The sequence below is a fragment of the Nerophis ophidion genome, linkage group LG04, assembly GCF_033978795.1.
Source record: "Nerophis ophidion isolate RoL-2023_Sa linkage group LG04, RoL_Noph_v1.0, whole genome shotgun sequence".
Lineage (NCBI taxonomy): Eukaryota > Metazoa > Chordata > Actinopteri > Syngnathiformes > Syngnathidae > Nerophis > Nerophis ophidion.
Window position 1 is genome coordinate 40,419,507 of NC_084614.1, and position 24,811 is coordinate 40,444,317.

At 40.9% G+C, this 24,811-nt stretch overlaps 1 protein-coding gene across 1 annotated transcript; it reads left to right on the forward strand.

The window, feature by feature from the left end:
* The first annotated feature begins 318 nt into the window (after positions 1-318).
* On the forward strand, positions 319-18,168 carry LOC133551385 (myb/SANT-like DNA-binding domain-containing protein 2). Its single transcript, XM_061898047.1, has 4 exons — positions 319-774; positions 8,364-8,619; positions 8,697-8,760; positions 10,307-18,168. The coding sequence occupies exons 1-4, from the start codon at positions 343-345 to the stop codon at positions 11,190-11,192; spliced, it is 1,638 nt and encodes a 545-aa protein (XP_061754031.1). The 5' UTR covers positions 319-342; the 3' UTR covers positions 11,193-18,168.
* The last annotated feature ends 6,643 nt before the right edge of the window (positions 18,169-24,811 follow it).

Consider the following 24,811-nt stretch of genomic DNA (forward strand, 5'->3'; position numbering starts at 1 on the left):
ATGGCAATATCAGGAAAATGATCAAGCATGACACATAGAATGGACCTGCTATCCCCGTTTAAATAATAACATCTCATTTCAGTAGGCCTTTAAACCTACCAGTGTAAGATTGTTATTTATGGTGAATGATATGATATGAACGATGCAACAAAAATAAATTTGTGTGACAACAAAAATATATTTGTGTGTGTGGGAAACTAAAAAAAATTAAATGGACATGTATCGATATCATCATGCTTGCAGCGATCCAATACGGAAACTACCTTTGGTATCAACAATGTCGACGCCGGGATAGGACGCAAGCCCTATTTCCCGCCCACCAACCCAAGCGACATAGGCAACATGGCGGCGACCTGCAAAGCAGACCAATCGCCAGAACTGTCGACGCCGTTGAAGATACCGAAGACAGAGGCGCCTTCCCCTGAGTCGGAGGATTTGAGTGACAGTAACCAATACCACTCCGACCCCTCCACACCCAACCGCTTCTCGCCTTTGAACGTGGGCTGCGGGGCTGCGGGTCGGACAGCGGCCTCCTCCTCCTCTAACAGCTACACGGCTTGCCGGGGGATGTCGTGGACGCCGTCCGAAACGAACGCCCTCATCGCGGTTTGGGGCAACGAGCGGCTGACTGAGGCCAAGATGCAGCAGTTGGAGGTCGCGGGCACCATGTTCACCGGCAAGGCGCCCGGCCCTGCCATGTACGAGCGGGTGTCCAGAGCCTTGTCGGAGCTGGGCTACGAGAGGACCCCGTCTCAGTGCCGGGAGAGGATGAAGGTACACATCGACCATCAGCGTCATATTATAAGGCAGTGTTTTTCAACCACTAGTGTGCCGCGAGATACAGTGTACTGTGCCGTGGGAGATTACCTAATGTCACCTATTTGGGTTAAGAATATATTTTGCAAACCAGTAATTTATAGTCTGCAACTGATGTGTTGTTGTCGAGTGTGTCTGCTGTCTAGAGCTCGGCAGAATAACCGTGTAATACTCTTCCATATCAGTAGATGGCAGCAGGTAGTAGTGTTGTGTCGTTCGCGAACAATTCGTTCGAACGAACGAATCTTTTGAGTGAACGTACTGAACCGAAGCATTTCCTGAACTGATTCGTTCCTTTCTTCGTTCAGTTGAGCTCTACCGCGACTATGCCGGTATGAGTGGAACTGGCGCTTTCTGGGACTCACTGAAGCCTCGACGTCGGCGAACGACGCAGCCAGCTACTCATCATGGGGGCGGGGGGAGGGACAGAGCGAACGATTCGTTCACCGCGGATTATCCATCCATTTTCTGCCACTTATTCCCGTTCGGGGTCGCGGGGGGCGCTGTCGCCTATCTCAGCTACAATCGGGCGGAAGGCGGGTACACCCTGGACAAGTCGCCACCTCATCGCAGGGCCAACACAGACAGACAACATTCACACTCACATTCACACACTAGGGCCAATTTACTCTGCTTGCCCCAATGCCGCAAGCGATTATCCTCCCTTCGCGGGGATACGTTTCATGCTATTAGCATCCGTTCTCCATTCATTCTCCAAGCTAACGGCGAATGTTGACTCAAGCCACGTGAAAACAAACACACACACACGCGCCCCGTCTCCATTATCTCAACACATAACATTTTTATTGCATATTTAAGTTGATATTTTCATTATTATATTTTTAGATGTAAGCTACATAAATTTTAGTTTTTATGTTGGCATTTCTGGCACTTGGTTTAATATTTGTTTTGTTTTATTTAGGGTAGCCTATTTATTTTCTTTTTGTTTGCACATTTAAGTTGACATTTTCTTTGTTATATTTTTAAACGTAGGCTGCAGAACATTTAGTTTTTTATGTTGGCATTTCTGGCTCTTAATTTATTTGTTTTATTTTGAAGGTATTTTCTTTTCTTTTTGTTTGCATATTTAAGTTTACATTTTCTTTGCTACAGAACATTTAGTTTTTTGCATTTGTTAAGGGTTTCTTAATTTAATATTTGTTTTTGCACAGAGCGATTCACGTCTGTCGCCCTCTGGCCCACAGAACTGTAGCTGAGTGATTCAGGCTCGCTTCACAAACCTACATGAACTGACTGGTTGTCGCTGAGGACGTGAATCATGTTCGCGCTGCACTCACTCATTCAGAATCAGGACTCACGATTCGCGAACCTACTGACACAGACAACTGACGGTTTCGCGGAGGAGGATGTCACATTTAGGCTCTCGTTCAGTCACTGTGCGCGTCGTTCATTGGGTGCTGAGGGCTTGTGTCGTTCGCGAACTGACACACCGAGATCTGCCGCTGGGGAAGCTGTTATTGACTAATAATTCGCCGACCTGCACACAGAACTGCTGCTGCAGAAGTGATTCGGTGAACAAATCTTTTGAACGAATCAATTTAAGGAACTGATTCAAGTGATTCAGTACAGTCAAAAGAACTGCAGATCCCATCACTAGTCTAGAGCTTGGCAGAGTCACCGTGTAATACTCTTACATATCAGTAGGTGGCAGCAGGTAGCCAATTGCTTTGTAGATGTCGGACACAGCGGGAGGCAGCGTGCAGTTAGAAAAGTGTCTAGTGCTTAAACCAAAAATAAACAAAACGTGAGTGCACAAATGTGTTGTTGTCGAGTGTCTCTGCTGTCTAGAGCTCGGCAGAGTAACCGTGTAATACTCTTCCATATCAGTAGGTGGCAGCAGGTAGCTATTTGCTTTGTAGATGTTGGACACAGCGGGAGGCAGCGCGCAGTGAAAAACGTGTGTAGTGCTTAAACCAAAAATAAACAAAACGTGAGTGCGCAAATGATGTGTTGTTGTCGAGTGTCTGCTGTTTAGAGCTCGGCAGAGTAACCGTGTATTACTCCTCCGTAGCAGTAGGTGGCAGCAGGTAGCTAATTGCTTTGTAGATGTCGGACACAGCTGGAGGCAGCGTGCAGTTAAAAAGGTGTCCAGTGCTTAAACCAAAAATAAACAAAACATGAGTGCGCAAATTATGTGTTGTTGTCGAGTGTCTCTGCTGTCTAGAGCTCAGCAGAGTAACCGTGTAATACTCTTCTATATCAGTAGGTGGCAGCAGGTAGCTAATTGCTTTGTAAATGTCGGACACAGCGGGAGGCAGCGTACATTTAAAATGGTGTCTAGTGCTTAAACCAAAAATAAACAAAACGTGAGTGCGCAAATGATGTGTTGTTTTCGAGTGTATCTGGTGTCTAGAGCTCGGCAGAGTAACCGTGTAATACTCTTCCATATCAGTAGGTGGCAGCAGGTAGCTAATTGCTTTGTAGATGTTGGACACAGCGGGAGGCAGCGTACATTTAAAAAGGTGTCTAGTGCTTAAACCAAAAATAAACAAAACGTGAGTGCACAAATGTGTTGTTGTCGAGTGTCTCTGCTGTCTAGAGCTCGGCAGAGTAACCGTGTAATAATCTTCCATATCAGTAGGTGGCAGCAGGTAGCTATTTGCTTTGTAGATGTTGGACACAGCGGGAGGCAGCGTGCAGTTAAAAAGGTGTCCAGTGCTTAAACCAAAAATAAACAAAACATGAGTGCGCAAATTATGTGTTGTCGAGTGTCTGCTGTTTAGAGCTCGGCAGAGTAACCGTGTATTACTCCTCCATAGCAGTAGGTGGCAGCAGGTAGCTAATTGCTTTGTAGATGTCGGACACAGCTGGAGGCAGCGTGCAGTTAAAAAGGTGTCCAGTGCTTAAACCAAAAATAAACAAAACATGAGTGCGCAAATTATGTGTTGTTGTCGAGTGTCTCTGCTGTCTAGAGCTCAGCAGAGTAACCGTGTAATACTCTTCTATATCAGTAGGTGGCAGCAGGTAGCTAATTGCTTTGTAAATGTCGGACACAGCGGGAGGCAGCGTACATTTAAAAAGGTGTCTAGTGCTTAAACCAAAAATAAACAAAACGTGAGTGCGCAAATGATGTGTTGTTTTCGAGTGTATCTGGTGTCTAGAGCTCGGCAGAGTAACCGTGTAATACTCTTCCATATCAGTAGGTGGCAGCAGGTAGCTAATTGCTTTGTAGATGTTGGACACAGCGGGAGGCAGAGTGCAGTTAAAAACGTGTGTAGTGCTTAAACCAAAAATAAACAAAACGTGAGTGCGCAAATGATGTGTTGTTGTCGAGTGTCTGCTGTCTAGAGCTCGGCAGAGTAACCGCGTAATACTCTTCCATATCAGTAAGTGGCAGCAGGTAGCTAATTGCTTTGTAGATGTCGGACACAGCGGGAAGCAGCGTGTAGTTAAAAAGGTGTCTAGTGCTTAAACCATAAATAAACAAAACGTGAGTGCGCAAACGATGTGTTGTTTTCAAGTTCTTTGCTGTCTAGTGCTCAGCAGAGTAATCGCGTAATACTCCTCCATAGCAGTAGGTGGCTGCAGGTAGCTAATTGCTTTGTAGATGTCGGACACAGCGAGAGGCAGCGTGCAGTTGAAAAGGTGTCTAGTGCTTAAACTAAAAATACACAAAACGTGAGTGCGCAAATGATGTGTTGTTGTCGAGTGTCTCTGCTGTCTAGAGCTCGGCAGAGTAACCGTGTAATACTCTTCCATATCAGTAGGTGGCAGCAGGTAGCTAATTGCTTTGTAAATGTCGGACACAGTGGGAGGCAGCGTGCAGTTAAAAAGGTGTCTAGTGCTTAAACCAAAAATAAACAAAACGTGAGTGCGCAAATGATGTGTTGTTGTCGAGTGTCTCTGTTGTCTAGAGCTCGGCAGAGTAACCGTGTGATACTCTTCCATATCAGTAGGTGGCAGCAGGTAGCTAATTGCTTTGTAGATGTCGGACACAGCGGGAGGCAGCGTGCAGTTAAAGAGGTATCTAGTGCTTAAACTAAAAATAAACAAAACGTGAGTGCGCAAATGATGTGTTGTTGTCGAGTGTCTCTGCTGTCTAGAGCTCGGCAGAGTAACCGGGTAATACTCTTCCTTAGCAGTAGGTGGCAGCAGGTAGCTAATTGCTTCGTAAATGTCGGACACAGCGGGAGGCAGCGTGCAGTTAAAAAGGTGTCTAGTGCTTAAAGGCCTACTGAAATTAGATTTTCTTATTTAAACGGGAATAGCAGGTCCATTCTATGTGTCATACTTGATCATTTCACGATATCGCCATATTTTTGCTGAAAGGATTTAGTAGAGAACATCGACGATAAAGTTCGCAACTTTTGGTCGCTAATAAAAAAGCCCTGCCTTTACCGGAAGTATGTGCGCGTGACGTCACGAGTTGCAGGGCTCCACACATATTCACATTGTTTATAATGGGAGCCACCAGCAGTAAAAGCAATTCGCACCGAGAAAGTGACAATTTCCCCATTAATTTGAGCGTGAATGAAAGATTTGTGAATTAGGATATTGATAGTGAAGGACTAGGAAAAAAAGAAGGAAAAAAAAGCGACGGCTCCGGGCGGCGGCCGTGTGAGTGTTTCAGATGTAATTAGACACATTTACTAGGATAATTCTGGAAGATCCCTTATCTGATTATTGTTTTAATAGTGTTTTAGTGAGATTCTAAAGACATACCTCGAGGTCGGATTGCTGCGGTGAACACGAAGTGTCTCAGAGAGCAGCCGAGGAGCCAAGCTCACAGTTGCCTTTTTTGACAGCTGCTGCAGTAGGAAGTCCCATTATCCAATGATTTCTCTGGTAAGACTAAATATCACAATTTTCCCATCCAAAGACATGCTGGTTGACATAGAGAAAACATGTTCGCTTGACCGCTCTGCTTCACAACAAACAAAGAAACACCGGCTGTGTCTCGGTGCTAAAGACAGCTGCAATCCACCTCTTTCCACCAAAAGCATTGTTCTTTTCTAGTCTCCATTATTAAATGAACAAATTGCAAAAGATTCAGCAACACAGATGTCCAAAATACTGTGTAATTATGCCATGAACAGAGACGACTTTTAGCCATGTTTGGTGCTGCGGTAATATGTCCCCTCCAACACGTGACGTCACGTGTACGCGTCATCATTTCGCGACGTTTTCAACAAGAAACTCGCTGGAAATTTAAAATTGCAATTCAGACCATATTGGCATGTGTTGCAAGGTTAATATTTCATCATTGATATATAAACTATGAGACCGGCTGGTCGGTAGTAGCAGGTTTCAGTTGGCCTTTAAAAATGTGTGTAGTGCTTAAATCAAAAATAAACAAAACATGAGTGCCCCTTAGGGAAGGCTATGCAGAACAAAACTAAAACGGAACTGGCTCCAAAGTAAACAAATAAAAAGTGCTGGACGACAGCAAAGACTTACTGTGAAACAAAGACGGCGTCCACCAAGTACATGACTTGACAATCGACAATGTCCCCACAAAGAAAAGGCATTGAAGCTTAGGGAAGGCTATGCAGAACAAAACTAAAACAGAACTGGCTACAAAGTAAACAAAAACAGAGTGTTGGACGACAGCAAAGACTTACTGTGGAACAAAGACGGCGTCCACCAAGTACATCCAAACATGACTTGACAATCAACAATGTCCTCACAAAGAAAAAACTGAAATATACCCGATTGCTAAAACAAAGTAGATGCGGGTAGGGCTGAGCGATATGACTTTTTTTTACTACCTCAATATTTTTAGGCCATATCGCAATATACGATATATATCTCGATATTTTGCCTTAGAATGGAATTAACACTTGATGCATATAATCACAGCAGTATGATGATTCATTGTGTCTACATTAAAAATTCTTGTTCATACCGAAATAATATATGCTACTTTTAAAATTTCATGCAGAGAGGGAAATTACAATTATGTCAATTGACCAAAACTATATTTATTAAACAGTTATTAAGCAGTAGCACAAATGTTCATGTCATTTCCAAAACAGAAAGTCCAAGATTGTCAGAGACATTTTAAGTGTCATATATAAATGAGCTGTATAATACAAAATCAAATAGTATTCGTCCTTCGCTATGTGGTAGGTTACTACGGACGTTATGAAAATCTCATCGTTCTCTAGCAGATGATTTTTCAAATGATGCTTCATATTAGCAGTGATGCTACTTTTTATAGCAACACTTGTACCGCATGCTTGACTTATTACGGTTGTCTGTTTGACATATTCCCACTTGAAGCCAGACCACCGCCAGACGATGGACTCCCTGCTGCTTTTCTTTGGAATTAATTTTTCCTTCATTTGTTACCAGATTCGTACCTTATTTCTCTCGTATAACCACTCGCCCGGCTCTACTAGCATCAAAGCTAACGTTACCCAGTCTGCTACCTTTCTGCTGGGCGAGGGCGTATATGTATGTGACTTATGACTTGACAGTATGTGACGTATGTAAGAAGGTGTGCCTGCTTGTCTGTGAGAATAAGACACAGGAAAGAGCGAGAAGAGCCTGTAGTGTAATGCCCGCAGCCAAAAGCAACTGCGTGAGAACGTATACTCGAATATCACGATATAGTCATTTTCTATATCGCACAGAAACAAACCCGCGATATATCATGTGTATCGAAATATCACCCAACCCTAGATGCGGGAAATATCGCTTAAAGGAAGACTTGAAACTGCTACAGGAAAATTGCGAAAAAAGCCACCGAAATAGGAACGCAAAACAAGAACTAAAACACTGAACAGCAAAAAACTCCAAATAAGTCATAGTGTGATGTGACAAGTCGTGACAGTATACCTACTTTGAGACAAGAGCTATAGTAATGCATGGTTGGTTATGGTTTAACATCATATCCAATAAATGCGACAATGACTTTTCACTGTCAACTGAGTTTCGTTTTTTAATGATTTCTGTTGGTGGTGTGCCTCCGGATTTTTTTCAATGCATAAAATGTGCCTTGTCTCAAAAAAGTTGAAAAACACTGCTATAAGGAATACTACAACCAGTTGAGCTTTAATGTACATGTTGAATGATGACAGCTGCACAAAGGACATATATTTACACGGGCCTGCCATGACAGCACCAAATTATTTGTAGGAGGGTAGATTAGCCTTACCATGTGCTCAAGTACTGTTTATAAGTACCACCTCAGCTTAGCTCTCCAAGTACCACCATAATGACCAAGATCAAAATGCTGTAGCGTTTATTATATCCATGCATCCATTTTCTACCGCTTGTCCCTCTTGGGGTCGTAGTCATTACAATAGTAATGACTGCATGTTTATGCACTAATCCACATATACATTTCAAAAACGTTCTTAAAAGTCAAAATCAAGATGTAATTTAATTCCGTAAGCGATACAGAAGGCTGAGGATGAATTTGTAGTGTGCAACATTAGAAAAGGCATGATGAATAAAAAAACGCACATGCAAAAGCTGTCTATTCAATATGCAGTTGTAGAGGAGGGAAAACATTGCAGTTAGGCTGTGCACGTGTTTATGCTGTACTTACTCTAGGATATCTTTCTTCTCTTGTCACACAGACACTGAGGCGATGCTACAGCCGCGTGAAAGAGCATGGCATCGGGAAGAGGAAGAGCAGCTATACTATAGAGCAGCTGGAGAAGGTATTTGGTCAGGGAGGCTGGGACCCCCAGACTTGTGCCCCAGTCCTGATCAACAGTAGTGGACTGTACCAGGACATGGAGTCTGATAGCAGCACCGTAGAAGATTACTCCCAAGAGGATTGGTGCAACCAAGTGCTGGACTCTGCGTTCCAGGAGGTAGACATGAACAGTGGTGAGTTTTTTGTGAGATTGTGACAAAAAAGCAGGTAACTATGGACAAAAGCTCTCATTTTTCTTTGTTCTGTCTAGAAAAAATACAGGTGCCAAAAAACAAAGCTCTTCGGATTCAAGCTGAGCTGTCAGCGCGAACCCAGTAAGTCAAAATTGCCACAGTTTGCAAGTTGTGAATCACCAAATCATACTATCTTAAACAAGGTGAACTGCTTTCGTCGGACCACAATCTATTTTCACACATGCACAAAGGCAACACAGCCGATTGTGATGTCATCACTCCTCCAGTTACATTTCAAAAACTTTATTAAAAGTCAAAATCAAGGTGTCATTCAATTCTGTAAGTGATACAGAAAATTGTAATGCAACCATGCAGAGGTACAATTGACATGCTGTCATTTTAATAAGATTATTATTATTATTATTATTTGGCAGGGGTGTCCCAATAGATCTTTAATACATCCAAAAGAATACCATTTAAGCACTGGCCAATACGGATATGGACTCAGTACAATATCAGCATGAGTCATCATACTTTTAAAAGTTTGTAGTGTGCAATATTAGAAAAGGCTTGATAAATGAAATGACTAAACCAAAGAATAATTGTAGATATGAAAAACGCTAACCTATTTATTATTGATCATCTGTAATGGTCCTATGCTGTCTTTAAGTTGAAATGGAGCGGCAATTTATTTTTGGACACCTACTGACTGCAGTAGTTCATCAAAATAAACTAAGATCATAATGCGGTAAGTTGAATTATGCGGATGCTTTTAAGGTTCTCCTTTGGAGACTGAAAAATACCACCAATCGCTATATACTATATTTAAGGTGAAAGTAAATCTGTCTTGTTATGAACAAACTACTCTTTGCATTTAACATTAGTGACACAAATACTAACATGGAAGATATAACATGTTAACATGGGTAACACCAGCTAACTAACATGATGTGCACAATAGAAGCACGGACATAGTTATATTTTACTTGAACACTGTAATACAGTTAGAATTGGCAGCAAACTAAACAAGTCATCAAATGAAGACTTCAACAATTCAAACCCTCATTGACAATTTGTAAAAAAAAGTTTCCAAAACAGGTTAGGATTCAGTTTTAAGATCCTGCCTAATTGTATTTATTTTTAAAATCTTGATTTTTATCAAATATTTTTTTCGTGATCTTTTTAGCCACTTACTGATTGCCTTTTTATGCGTTTTTTGTTCAGGTTTTTTATTTTTATTTTTTTTCAAAGAAAGTGTCAATGTTACAGTAGATTGCATTAAGAACTGTACCTTATCATTTATTTACAAATAATTCAGGTATTTTAAGTCATCTTAAATGCATGGACTCCATTTTCATCATGTTCTAGTATATTGTTGAAAAATGGATTGTTGAGCTGACAAGTCATTTTTGTCTTCTTTTGAATAAAGAACTTTTAAAATGACACATTTTAGAAAACCGCAATATTTTTGGATTACTTTTTCATATTATCAGAATCTCATACCGGCCCACGCCTAATACCATTACACCTCTTTGTGGGATCTTTTGTTTTGGACCTCGATTTAATTTGGATTATTTGCGGGAAAACAAATGTTTGTTCCACACGTTTTGGTCCCAGACAAATAAAACCTGGTAATAAAAGAAAACAAGCAAGTCATTAATGTGATGTTTCTTTTCTTTCTTTGCAGAAAAATGGAATTCATGCAGACGTTGATTCGTATCCTAGATTCAGTGCACCTGAAATGGGAGCATTTTCAGTCGTGGACTGAGTTTTCTCGGCTGCACCTCTCTAACAAGCTGGCCATTTTTGGCATTGGCTATAACACTCGTTGGCGAGAGGACGTCCGTTATCATTATGCGGAGATAAGCTCGCAGGTGCCACTGGGGAAGAGGCTTCGAGAATACTTCAACCCTGAAAAGCCTGAGGGCAAAATTATTATGAACAAAGTTCAAAAGATGAACTGGAAAAATGTCTACTACAAGTACTTGGACATTACGATCAGCGAGGCACGTTGCCTAGAGCTGCATACGGATGTAGACTGGATCCCTGTGGCTCTGTCCAGGGAAGCAGTGTGTAGCATGCGGACATACCACTACCTCCTACCTGGAGACATCCCCAAGGCATATGGACTATACGCTATTGGTTTTGAGGAGGCATCATCTGACCAGGATGATATTAAAAACTGTAGCTTACCTCAGTGTGACTCTGAGAATTGGGGAGAAGGAGAAGGAGCAGGGGATTGTGAGAATACTAGAACAAAAGTCACTTACTGCTACCTTGGCATAGCTGAAGATAGGAACATACAACAGTGTGTCCTCCAACATTTTCAAGGTTCGAGCAAGCACTACGTCCAAGGTGAGCCCTCTTCTGTGACTTGCTTCCTTCAAGAGAACCGCCAAGACGGCATCATAGATGATGACTCAATGAAAGACGAAGACCCCATTCGTTGTATGGCCATTTACATAAAATTCATAGAAGTGGATTTGGACTTCTTGTCTGCAGGGTCGCTGGTGGAGTGCCTAGAAACTGCTATTGGTTATTCTTTAAAGTACAACAACAAGGAAGCGTTTTAACTGTCTCACAAGGTTGTGAAAGACTTACTTCGTGCTCAAAGGTTTTGGCAGTGACTCAAATTTGGTGTTTCAATAACATTGCCACTTTAACTAACAAACCATTGGCACATATGACGCAAAGAAATGGACCGCACTTCATAATGCAACTTTCTTCGTTGTTTGGAGCCTGGTTTCACCTTAGGAATTCACAATGCTGTGTGCCTAAGGTCATAGCATTAGCCACAAAGTCAGCAAATTATTTGTATAAAATTATGTTATAATTGCAAAATACAATCAAAAATATTTTTTCAGTTTTACCAAAAAGGGTAATAGTACAAGATCTGGTTTGGACTGTAAACCGGTCTGTACAATTCCATTAAATGCAAGACTGGGACATCTCTATTATCCATCGCCACATCTTATATGGTGTGGACATCAACGTACTTTATATATGTCAATGGCTTCAACACCTGCTCTTTATTTTCATGACTAAGTTGGTGGTTTTATGCCGACCCCTAATTGCGTGTACGTCATTGGAAAGTTTAGTTAGTTGAAATGGGTCTGATTCTAAATCATTTGAAGGTACAATCATAAGTGCAAGATGTTAGACTGGTTGCAAATATTAACATGATTGTTACTCACAGTACAGTTGTCCCTCATTTATCGCAGTTAATTGATACCGGATTCTACTGTAGAAAACGAATTTCAGCAAAGTAGAATTATTATTAATAAATCAAATATTTGATACTTTAAGCATAACAAAACTCTTTGTGACCTTCTAAATATGTTTTTTTTAACATAATTGCACCCCTCTATACATGAAATAACACCTTTACTATAATTTAATCAAATATAGTTTGTACTGAATTTAGCCTTGAGTTTGTACAGTACTTAAATGTAGGCCAGAGGATCCTTCAAGCGTCATTGCTCCGTGGAAATACTTCTTCACATCCTGGGTAATACTTCTAAGTTAGAACTAGGCCTCCCCATGTGCTGAATCCATGGGCTTGAATTTTTCTGCAAAAACTTTGCCAACACCGCTACGATCTTTAGCTGTGGTTTTAGCATTTCGTTTCTGCATTCAAGCCAAATCTCTGTTATTTGTCAAAGATGAAGTGCATCAAGAGTTCATTACTACTTTGGTCGAACATCAGTCCTGGGTTCAAATCCAGGCTCGGGATCTTTCTGTGTGGAGTTTGCATGTTCTCCCCGTGAATGCGTGGGTTCCCTCCGGGTACTCCGGCTTCCTCCCACTTCCAAAGACATGCACCTGGGGATAGGTTGATTGGCAACACTAAATTGGCCCTAGTGTGTGAATGTGAGTATGAATGTTGTCTGTCTATCTGTGTTGGCCCTGTGATGAGGTGGCGACTTGTCCAGGGTGTACCCCGATTGTAGCTGAGATAGGCGCCAGCGCCCCCCGCGACCCCGAAAGGGAATAAGCGTTAGAAAATTGATGGATGGATGGATCTGCTGACATCACATATTGGTCTCGTTAGCTCAAAGTGCTGCGCCGACTCTGATGCTATGTCCAGCTATTGTCGTTTAATATCGCTGGCATCAAAGTCTAACCAATGTGGAGATGTAATTGATGAGTCAGGTTGGGGGGGGTCGATCAAAACGTTGTTCCGCCAAAAGTTTGTCAACTTTAGATTGTTGCTGTGAAGATACAGTAGTGCAAACATGAGCAGTCGGGTTGTCGTTAGCATTGTCACACTTAACTCGGAAACGGAAATCCCGCATGGTGAATAGCTTAATAAACCACCACAACATATTTAGGCCAAAAAAACATGTGGAATATGTTTTAAAGTCTGCGACAAAATGAAGCGAAATGTAGTGTCCCAACTGTGATCTAAAAGCAAGTCAACTTCCGACAGGACAAGGTTCAGTTATATTGACTGGTCCTGTGAATATAAACGTATAATCCACATTTATAAACACAGATTGACCACTACTGCACATTTCCATCATTCTTGTCAGAAGCGCATGTTTTCCACTCCTAAGGAATTTAAAGATTATTTATTGTTCAAGCAATACGGAAGACTCGAGCTACATTTCTCTCTCATCCTGTACTCTGGAGCTAATTTCCAAGCTCAGGGAGAGAGTAGCCTTCCAGTCCACATGCACCGCCACACAGTTTGTCATTTCCAAGACCAAAAAAGGAAAATGACATTTTAAACAGACATCATATTGTCTTTATAAAACAAACATACACACAATTTAAGTCCAGATAGGGAACAAAATGGTGTTTACTGACTTTTTGTACTTCATTGAAGTCCCCAAGAATGACAAGAGTCCTTAGTGATCTGTCACCGTACATCCATCCATCCATCCATCCATTTTCTACCGCTTGTCTCTTTTTGTGGTCACAGGGGGTGCTGGATTCTATCTCAGCTGAATTCAAGCGGTAGGAGGGGTACACCCTGGACAAGTCGCCACCTCCTCGCAGGGCCAACACAAATAGACAACATTCACACAATAGGGCCAATTTAGTGTTGCCAATCAACCTAATCCCAGGTGCATGTCTTTGGAGGTGGGAGTAAGCCTTATTCATTGTAAATTCAGTTAGCTTGAATGCATTAGCCATATCATGCTACCCAGAAAACTCTGAACTTTGACCCAATAGACAACTGTTGGCCCCTGTCATTAACTTCTTTGAAGTACCAACCCCTATGCAAACGTACATAGCTCGAGCCAATTACATCTAATCCTACTGATGATTTATAAAGAGAATGACCAATATACAGTATATGTCACATCTTGAAAGGAGATTAGGCAAGAGGTTGCACAATACAAAGGATTTGCGATGTAAATTAGATACATTTGGCTTTCATTAGATTTGAATACTGTCATCATATTGTGATAATGCATGTTGTTGACACAATTTGACTGTGACAAGCGAACAAAGGTGTCCTCAACGCAACATGGTCTCCTTGCTAGCGAGCACAGTATGAAATAGTTTCTAAATCTCCTAATACTCTCATGCGAAGTGGCAAATAACCTTTGTTTGTTCCAAGTGTCTCTCTGAAGGACAAGGAATAGCTGAACATGCCACACTACATGCCATAGCAGGTCACAGAAAAGCACAGCAAACCTCTTAGATGGTGCTCTTGTAAGTAAGCACGGTAATAGACAGTAACAATACCAAGTTTACTTTTAGTATATAGTTGGTACTACAGTGATTAGATCTAAATTTTTTATTAATGGTAAGTGGGTTGTTCTTGTATAGCGCTTTTCTACCCCTTTTTAAGGAGCCCAAAGCGCTTTGACAATATTTCCACATTCGCCCATTCACACAATGATGGTGGGAGCTGCCATGCAAGGCGCTCACCAGGACTCATCACGAGCAAGGGTGCAGTGTCTTGCCCAAGGACACAACGGATGTGACTAGGATTGTAGAAGGTGGGGAATGAACCAACAACCCTCAGATTGCTGGCACAGCCACTCTACCAATTTCGCCACGCCGTCCCCGTATTACCACAAAGATATTCTTTTGTCTTATTTGGGGGGGAAAAGACAATAGATCTTGATATTATTTGGTTGTTGTATTATTATTATTGACCTACATTATCAATTTTGTATGTAATAAAAGGGCATAAGGGATCTTATTTAAAAATGTAGTTGATATTGTTACACCGCCATCCTGTCTTTTGTCTGATTATAATTGTAATCAAAAATTAAATCAGGCATGGTGAACATTTTAAGTGTTAGTATTGGTTTGACTTACAGTGCCTCTGTAACTACTTGAAAATGGATACAGTATATACCCACATTAGTAGTACTACCCAAAACTAATAAGTATCCCAACAACAGCACATTGTTACATTTTAACAGAAGTGTAGATAGAACAATGTTAGAAAATATAGTATTTGACAGTAAATTAGCAATTAGATGAATAATAGTTTGAAAAAACAACAGGAAAATAGACAAGATGTTATCGCATATATTAGCATTTACGAGCTTTTATAACCCAATTTTGATATGGTTTTATTACTATTGCTATATTATATATTGTGATTTATATCGTTATTGCAGAGGCTGCAAGATTTTTCATGATATGGATTTTGAAGTTACATCGCCCATTCTTAATCCCATTTTGTTTTCCAGTCCCCGTCACACAAATCATGAAATTAGAAGGCTTGAACATGTTTCTGTTTAATGCTAATAAAGTTAAAGTACCAATGATTGTCACACACACACTAGGTGTGGTGAAATTTGTCCTCTGCATTTGACCTATCCCCTTGATCACCCCCTGGGAGGTGAGGGGAGCAGTGGGCAGCAGCGGTGCCGCGCCCGGGAATCATTTATGGTGATTTAAACCCCAATTCTAACCCTTGATGCTGAGTGCCAAGTAGGGAGGCAATGGGTCCCATTTTTTTACAGTCTTTGGTATGACTCGGCCGGGATTTGAACTCACAACTTACCGATCTCAGGCCAAACAATTTACAGCATTTTCTAATTTGATTGTAAAATACTTAATTGTGCAATATTTACCCTCCTGATCTTTCGTAGTTGACTCATATTTTTGGGGGAATTGAAGAAACACTAACTTTGAGTCCATCGCCAAAATTTTTTCGTATTGAGACGTGCTTCCGCTCACATTAAAATTGATTTGTTGTTACTGTCGCTCTTAACACACAATCTACAATGATGCACAATATAGCTACATTTGTTGTGGATGAAAACAGAAAGTGTTAAGTTATTTAATGTGTAACGAATGTCAATCAAATGTGCACTACTTCAATGTCTGCTGCTTGTGGTGTGAATGTGTGTGTTTGGGTGGTGACTTCACAATATGTGTCTACCTCAGTGAGCAAGGCAACAAAGGGACCATAACGGATAACAATAGTTTAGGACTGCCTCTATCTTGACTGATGGACCGTCAGGAAAAGTGCATAGGAGTTGTTGCTTTCTGGGGTTGAATTCAATGTACATGTATACTGTAAGTCATTTTCATTTAAACACATTCGCACAAATGTTTTATTTAATTGTTTTGATCATTAAGGATTTATTTACCTCTGAGGAACTTTTGATTAATCTGATTTTTAAGCTTACTTTCTTGTCAATCAATCAAAGCTTACTTAAAGGCCTACTGAAATGAGATTTTCTTATTCAAACGGGGACAGCAGGTCCACTCTATGTGTCATGCTTGATCATTTCGCGATATTGCCATATTTTTTGCTGAAAGGATTTAGTAGAGAACATCAACAATAGAGTTTGCAACTTTTGGTGTTAAGAGAAATGCCCTGCCTCTACCGGAAGTCGCAGACGATGACGTCACATGTTTGATGGCTCCTCACATATTCACATTGCTTTTAATGGGAGCCTCCAACAAAGAGTGCTATTCGGACCGTGAAAACGACAATTTCCCCATTAATGTGAGCGAGGATGAAAGATTTGTGTTTGGAAAAAAAGCACGATGGCATTGGGATGGATTTCGATGTTTTTAGACACATTTACTAGGTTAATTCTGGGAAATCCCTTATCTTTCTATTGTGTTGCTAGTGTTTTAGTGAGTTTAATAGTACCTGATAGTCGGAAGGGTGTCTCCACGGGTGTCTTGACGCGCAGTGTCTCAAGGGAGTCGACGGCAGCTACATGGACGGCACAAGCTCAGCTTTTCTCCTGTAAGATCTGACTTTTTAACCACAATTTTCTCACCGGAACCTGCTGGTTGACATTTGGTAGGGATCCATGTTGACTTGACCGCGCTCTGATCCATAGGACAGTTTCACATCCAGGAACTTTAAACAGGGAATCACCGTGTGTTTGTGTGGCTAAAGGCTAAAGCTTCCCAACTCCATCTTTCTACTGTGACTTCTCCAATATTAATTGAACAAATTGCAAAAGATTCAGCAACACAGATCTCCAAAATACTGTGTAATTATGCGGTTAAAGCAGACGATATTTAGCTGTGTGTGTGCGTAGCGCTCATACTTCCTAAAAACCCGTGACGTCTTGCGTATACGTCATCATTACACGGTGTTTCCAGGACAAAACTTTCGGGAAATTTAAAATTGTAATTTAGTAAACTAAAAAGGCCGTATTGGCATGTGTTGCAATGTTAGTATTTCATCATTGATATTTAAACTATCAGGCTGCGTGGTGGGTAGTAGTGGGTTTCAGTAGGCCTTTAAATAGCCCTAAATCACAAGTGTCTCAAAGGGCTGCACAAGCCACAACGATATCCTCGGCTCAGATCCCACATCAGGGCTAGGAAAAACTCAACCCAATGGTAGGACAATGAAAAACTTTGTGGTCTGAACCTCTGCTCTGATGACCTCTTGCTGCGTGGAGATAGGAGTTCAGAACACTCAGAAATATTCTCCAATCCCATTATAATAATGATGTTAAAGAAACAACATGAAATTAATTCATTGTTGGAGTTTCCTATAGTTGTTCACAGAAAGCAGTAGTTTTCAACCTTTCTTAGGACCACAAACCTATAATTGACGGTAATCTACTTCTAATTATGTATTTATTACGTTTAGTCGACATTATTATTGAGGATAGTTCTGCATAGTTTAAGTTTAAACCAAAATGACAAAACCCAAGAAAGAATGTCGAATTGTTGTAGTTTCATTTTTACAACAATCAGCAGTGATCCCAAGAGCTCAACTTTGACCCTGGAGTAAAATAAATGTATTTTTCAAATGACCGTCCTTTTTTTTAAAAATTCATATGCATATATGTAAAAATGCAGCGTGTCTTGTTTAATTATCGTTCTATACAATCTGCCTGATGTATATATGCTGTGTACATGTGTCTATATATGTAAAGTAAACACAATATATGAACTCACACTACATTGCATTAAATAAAGAAATTAAACAATATGAAGTATTCTAGATTTTGAAAAGGTGCAATGTTTATCTGTTTTGCCCTACAGTGCAGTACATTAAATGTCTGCGGTGCTTAATTCCATTGGTTCACGCCTTGTTTTATTTTGTAATCATCACAAAATTAATTAAAAATAATAAACAGAGACCTGACTTTGTTTTGCGTCATTAGCCAATAATATCTACGCTGTGCTGTTCCTATGATGATAAATGTCACAGGAGTTATTGAGGAATAGTGTCTTTATCAGGGAACCTACAATCATCATGTTTAGGGTCGTAGGTTACTCGGATGACCAGTGGGCGGCAGTAGAGAGCCATAAAAATATGTACAATAACTGCCTGAAATGTCCCAATTATTGACACAGACAGACACACATTTCCCATGTGTATCATTCCTACATTTTGAAATATACTGTGTCCTTAATGTCTGGACACTGGAAAGATTATATTGTTTGTGTTGTTTTTTTTTTTTTTAGCACAATTAGTATATATATATATACATATAAATAGATATGTATGTGTACACTCATAGACACACACACACATATATATATATATATATATATACACATATACATATGTACACTCATATACACACATATATATATATAATATATATATATATATGTATATATATATAATATACATACATATGTACACACATATACACATACACACACACATATATATATACATATATATATACGTGTGTATATATAATATACTATATACAAGTATATATATATATTACATGTATATATTTTATATATAAAATTTACGTAATGTAAATAGTGTTCATGGTATACATTTGTATAAATGTTTAATTATGTTTAATATGTTTTATATTATTTGTAGTACTTTTGAAATTTGTAAAGTTATAGAATAATGTTTTAAAGTAAAATCCACTTTGGTTTTGTTTTTTTCCATCCATCCATCCATTTACTACCGCTTATTCCCTTTTGGGGCCCGGGGGGCGCTGTTGCCTATCTCAGCTACAATCGGCCGGAAGGCGGAGTACACCCTTTTTTTCTGGTACAATGTTATTATGTTGTATGTTCAGACTTTAGGTACACCCTGTACAACATTAACAAAAATCAAAAAATGTGGGGAACATTTTGAAATCTTTCATTTTCTGAATGAAAGGGGAAATAAACGCCTGATGCAGCTTTGTGTTGTTAGCGTCAACGTTTCAACTTTGTCTCATTATATTCCACGTGTTTGCTCTTTTGTTCCACTTTTAATGTCTGTTTTTAATTACAATTGGCCCTGCAATGAGGTGGCGACTTGTCCAGGGTGTACCCCGCCTTCCGCCCGATTGTAGCTGAGATAGGCACCAGCGCCCCCCGCGACCCCGAAAGGGAATAAGCGGTAGAAAATGGAAATGGATGTTTTTTTGTTTTTTTAGTATTATATTTTTAGAATGTTGAAAAATTAGCTGCGGGTCCCAAATGGCCCCAATGCCACACTTAGGGAACCTCTAATATAATGTAACTGATAAAATATAGTACAATGAATTATTTGTATCTATTATTTGATTTTTAAAATGCATGTATTAAAGAATTACCTTTCCAGTAATTGCAGTTTTTTAATGCTTTATGTTAAAAAAAAAAAGAACATTAACCGCAATTACAGAATAGGCAATTTCATATTTTGTATTTTCTTCCCTTAATGAACCCTATATTAACCCAACCATGACCTGAAAAGCAAAGTATTATGATATTATTATATACAACCTTGTTTTACATAACTAAGCTGTACATCACTTTTACAGCTTTGATATATTAAAATTAAATATATGAAGTCAATTTCCATTGCACGTTAAGTAATAACCATTTCCTGAGAAGATAAACATGAAGTCTTATTTTTTGCTGTCAAACAGAAGATGGAGTTTCAGTGTTCAGCGTGGGGTTAAGCAGTGGACACACATTTATAACCTCCACTTGTATTTTGAAGTGCGTTGTTAGGATGGATATTTTTTAAATACAATTACATAAACACTAGCACGCCTTCAAAGAAAGAAGAAAACTCTTCATTGTTATTACCCTGGTAATGGACTCCCTGGATAGGCTGCTCCCGCTCATCTCATCGCGTAATGTGTAGTAATTGTGGAGCAATTTTTTAAATTATTTTCCGAATGATTTGCAGTCCAACTCAGGAAAATCTGCATTTACTTTGTGATATTAAAAACTATGAGAAATAAAGTCAGGGAAATTATTTATTCCTGTTCTGACTTTTTATTTATTTATTTACAAAGATAAGAACAGTATCATTTTAATGATTTGTTTAAACATGTAGAAATTTCAGGGGAAAAAAAGGGAAAATATAAGTTATTATTTAAACTGTACATCAGTTTTTGTTGCGAAAAGGTACGACAAAACCAAATCATACAAAAACATAAGCGAAAAAAGTTCTAGTTAATCCTTTCCAGACAACCAAAAATATTGGAAAAAAAACCTTATTGTTAAGGATTTGGGTTTTACATGCAACAAAACAATGCAAAATATATGTAAATCCGTCCATTTTCTACCGCTTGTCCCTTTTTTTGGAGTCACGGGGTGTGCTGGCGCCTATCTCAGCTGCACTCTGGCGGAAGGCGTTTACACCCTGGACAAGTCAAATAATGAATAAAATGTCTAAATTAATATTTAGAAGAAGGAGGATATTTATTGTCATTTCACAAGTACAACAAATTTCATTTTCAGCACAAACCCATTCAAGAGCACACACATTGTACAGGCATAACAAAAACGCTAATGGGCGCCACTTACAGCATCCTTTATAAGGTTGAGAAAAGGTGGGGGCTGAGTTAAATAAAAGGTTGATCTCAGTCTGGGGTGAGGAAAACAAATCGATAGCAAAGCACATATCTATATTGCAACTTACGACTCAAGACTTGCAACGAGAGGGGACGGGGCAGACTTTTCGCCCGAAGCTGGCCAGCCACAAGAGGCGCTGCTCCGTTTTCCGTCTACCACGTGGGGTGAAGTGCGAAGGCGTGGGATGGGGTTGGTGTATCCATTTTCCGTGGATGCATGCATGTGTAAGCCTGTGTGTGGCATGTCTCTGTTTAAAATCATTTTTACATTTATTGAAGATGTTTGTGGAATTCAATAGTTTTGCAAACCTTCTTTGTCAAAAGGCTGTCCTTTGCCATTTTTTGGCCGCATGCTGGGTTATTTTGACAGTCATACGTGGTCACACACTCCGCTCTTCATCAACGGCACAGCGGTGGAGATTATAAGCAGCACCAAGTTCCTGGGGGTGCAGATCTCTGACAATATAACATGGTCCCTACACACCGAAGCTCTTGTAAAAAGAGCTCAGCTGCGCATGCACTTTTTGCGTCGGATGAAAAGGGCAGCACGGTGGAAGAGGAGTTTGTGCGTCCAGTACTTCTGGGTTCAATCCCAGGCTCGGGATCTTTCTGTGTGGAGTTTGCATGTTCTCCCCTTGACTGCATGGGTTCACTCCAAGTACTCTGGCTTCCTCCCACCTCCAAAGACATGCACCTGGGGATAAGTTGAATGGCAACACTAAATTGGCCCTAGTGTGTGAATGTGAGTGTGAATGTTGTCTGTCTATCTGTGTTGGCCCTGCGATGAGGTGGGGACTTGTCCAGGGTGTAAACCGCCTTCCACCCGATTGTAGCTGAGATAGGCAACAGCGCCCCCCGCTACCCCAAAAGTGAATAAGCGGTAGGAAATGGATGGATGGAAAAGAGAACAGCTCCTTCCCCCCATTCTCACCACATTCTACAGAGGCACTATAGAGAGCGTACTGACCAACAGCATCTCTGTCTGGACTGGAGCCTGCAGTGCCTCAGACGGAAAGTCTCTCCAGTGAGTGGTGAGGACAACAGAAAAGATCATCAGGACTCCTCTTCCTCCTATCCTGGAGATTGCAAAAAGCCGCTGCCTGACCAGGGTTCAGAAAATCTGCAAAGACTCCTCCCACTTCCACCAAGGACAGTTTTCACTGCTGGACTCTAGAAAGAGGTTCCGCAGCCTCCGAAGCAGAACCACCAGGTTCTGTAACAGCTTCTTCCCTCTGGCCGTAAGACTCTTGAACCCATCATAATTATCCCCTACATTCCCCCCAAAATGGATTAACTCACTGGAATAAAAATACAATATAACATACATCCATAAACGTGGATGCATATGAAGAAAGTGCAATATATTTATCTGTACATTAATCTATTTTTTTACATTTTCACCTTATTGTTTTTTTATCCTGCACTACCATGAGCAAATGCAAGAAAATGTTGTTCTTATCTGTACTGTAAAGTTCAAATTTGAATGACAATAAAAAGGAAGTCTAAGTCTAAACATATCAATCAATCAATCAATCAATGTTTATTTATATAGCCCTAAATCACAAATGTCTCAAAGTACTGTACAAACCACTACTACATAGAAACTAAGTTGTCAACCAATGATACGGTAACTAAGGCTGAGTGATACTACAAATGTTGGTATTGATCCGATATCAAGTAAATACAGTATGTGTCATAATGGCTGTTGTGATGTGCCTATAGTGTTGTGTGCTTGTCACCTTCCGCGTTCACTTTTTACTGTTGGCTAGCAGATATGTGAATGGAGTGGCAGAGTATGTAAGTATGCTCTTGCCAGTATATAGTTTCCCCAGCAACAAGCCTTAGGTAAAGCCTCCCCGTGGCGACACATGGATACTGAGCACCTTACGGCTTCAGGCAGAGGTCGTCTAATAGACTCCCAGTTGTAGGTCCAATGGCCTCACAGCCTGGTGAGTACTAGGGATAGTGTACAGCTCAGGGAAACAACCCTGACTGAAATGTTGTAGTGAAGCCCCACAGTTGAGCATACGGCAGCTTGTGCATCTAAGTTCATCTCGAGTCGTCTTGACTTGGTCTTGCCATAGGACCAAGATGGGCTTAGACAAGAGAGTGTGGACGATGCTGCACAAGTTCGCCCCACTTTAAACTAATTCACGCGCAAGTTCTGACAGTTGTAGAGGTTGAGTTTAGACTAAGCCCTGTGGTAATAGGCGAGTGGTGAAGCAGTATGTGTGGATCCACTGGCAGCTGTAGTTGCAGACCTACACACAGGCGACTACGGGTATTGGGTCGCTTTTCACTGACCAATGCAGCAGTGGGGTTTAGCAGCCCCCTGAGTAAATGAGCAGCCCTTTTTAAGGATTATAAAAAGTGCCTTAAACATTGCCTGCTTCAAATAACCTGGGCCAGCACACCGTGGTTGGCAGGGACCCGTTTCATGTGGTTGAAATATAACATAATAAAAAATAAACAAGGTGACACCACTAACTATAGGAACGTTGAAAGTTAGAACACTCTAAGACAACTCCAAAGCAAACCAACTGGGCAGACATACTGCACTATCTGAACTTTAACTCACCCGGTACAACATTGACATCGCTGCATATTCGGAGACACGTCTATCACAGGTCCACCTTGATGCATCCAAGATCAAAACACTCGCATTTGATGGTCTACGTCATTACCAGGAAGTCAGATCAAAAGGATGTTCTTGTCTCTAAGGGTTTGTGTGGAGCTCAGTCCTGGACTGACCACAGGTTTGTTATGTCAGAGTTGAAACTGCACCTCCAGGTTAAATTTCGAACATAAGGGAGGAAGGCTCCCAAGAAAATTGATGCCTCTGAACTGAAGCAAGAGGACAAAGCTTCTCAACTTGCCAATGACCTGAAGACGGAAATCGATGACCAAAACTACAGCAACTTTGACGTCGAAGAAGCTTGGGCACTTTTCAGAGACACTGCCCATTCATCTTCCTTTGGTGTTTGAGGTCAAAAGACCAAGAAGAACCAGGACTGGTTTGATAAAAATTACCAGGCAATACTGGAGATGGTTTCTGGGAAAAATCAAGCTATTTTTAGCGCACCAACAAGACCCACGTTCAATCAGTAAGAAGGCGCCAGGGAGTTGAGACAGAACTACGCAATATGCAGGACACCACTTCTTCCCAAAAGCGGAAGTGGTTTCCGTTTTGGCCAAGGTACCTGTCACGCTTCGCGGAGTTGCCACTTTGTGGGTGCACACACGACCTGTCAGCAGGATTGCAGGTAGGAATAAGTTTTAATATAATAAAACAAAAGAACACTGGTGAAAAAGGGGAAAAACAAAGCGTGTGCCAATGCACGGAAAGCTAATGCTAAAACGTAGCAGGAAACAGAAAACATTAAACGACGTGCACACGCACGTGAAGCTAAGGCGGAACTTAGCACAAAATAATCGAGGACACATGATACAAAACGTGACGTGTTGCGAAAAGCAAGTAATGAGCCGAGGACGAACTGAGGAATCAGGTGGGCATAAATACACAAATAATAATCAAAAACAGGTGTGTGACAGGAGCCCGTGAGGAGGAGCACATTACGTTGCCATGGTGACTAAACAAACGGGGAAGTGCTCAAACACAAAGAATCGGCAGAGTCCCGAACTAAACATGAACAAAGACGTATAAACGGCAAAACAATAAACGACCCGCTTAGCGGATCGCGACACTACCCCTCCCCCAAGGGGCAGATCCCAGATGCCCCAAAAATCCCCCCCCCACAACTAGACAGTCCAAAAGAGAAGGGAGGGTGGAGGGAGGACCTGGTGGAGGGCTGACAAGTCCTGCATCCTTGACTCCACCAAGGACACCACAGGCAGCGGCGGCGGGTGGGACGCCGCCACCACAAAAGTTTAGGCGGGCGGGCCCACAGAGGCCACATCCGTGGCTGACGAGGACCAGGGCGTGTCCTGCGAGGAGGACGCTCTGGGTAGGGCCACCACCATGGCCG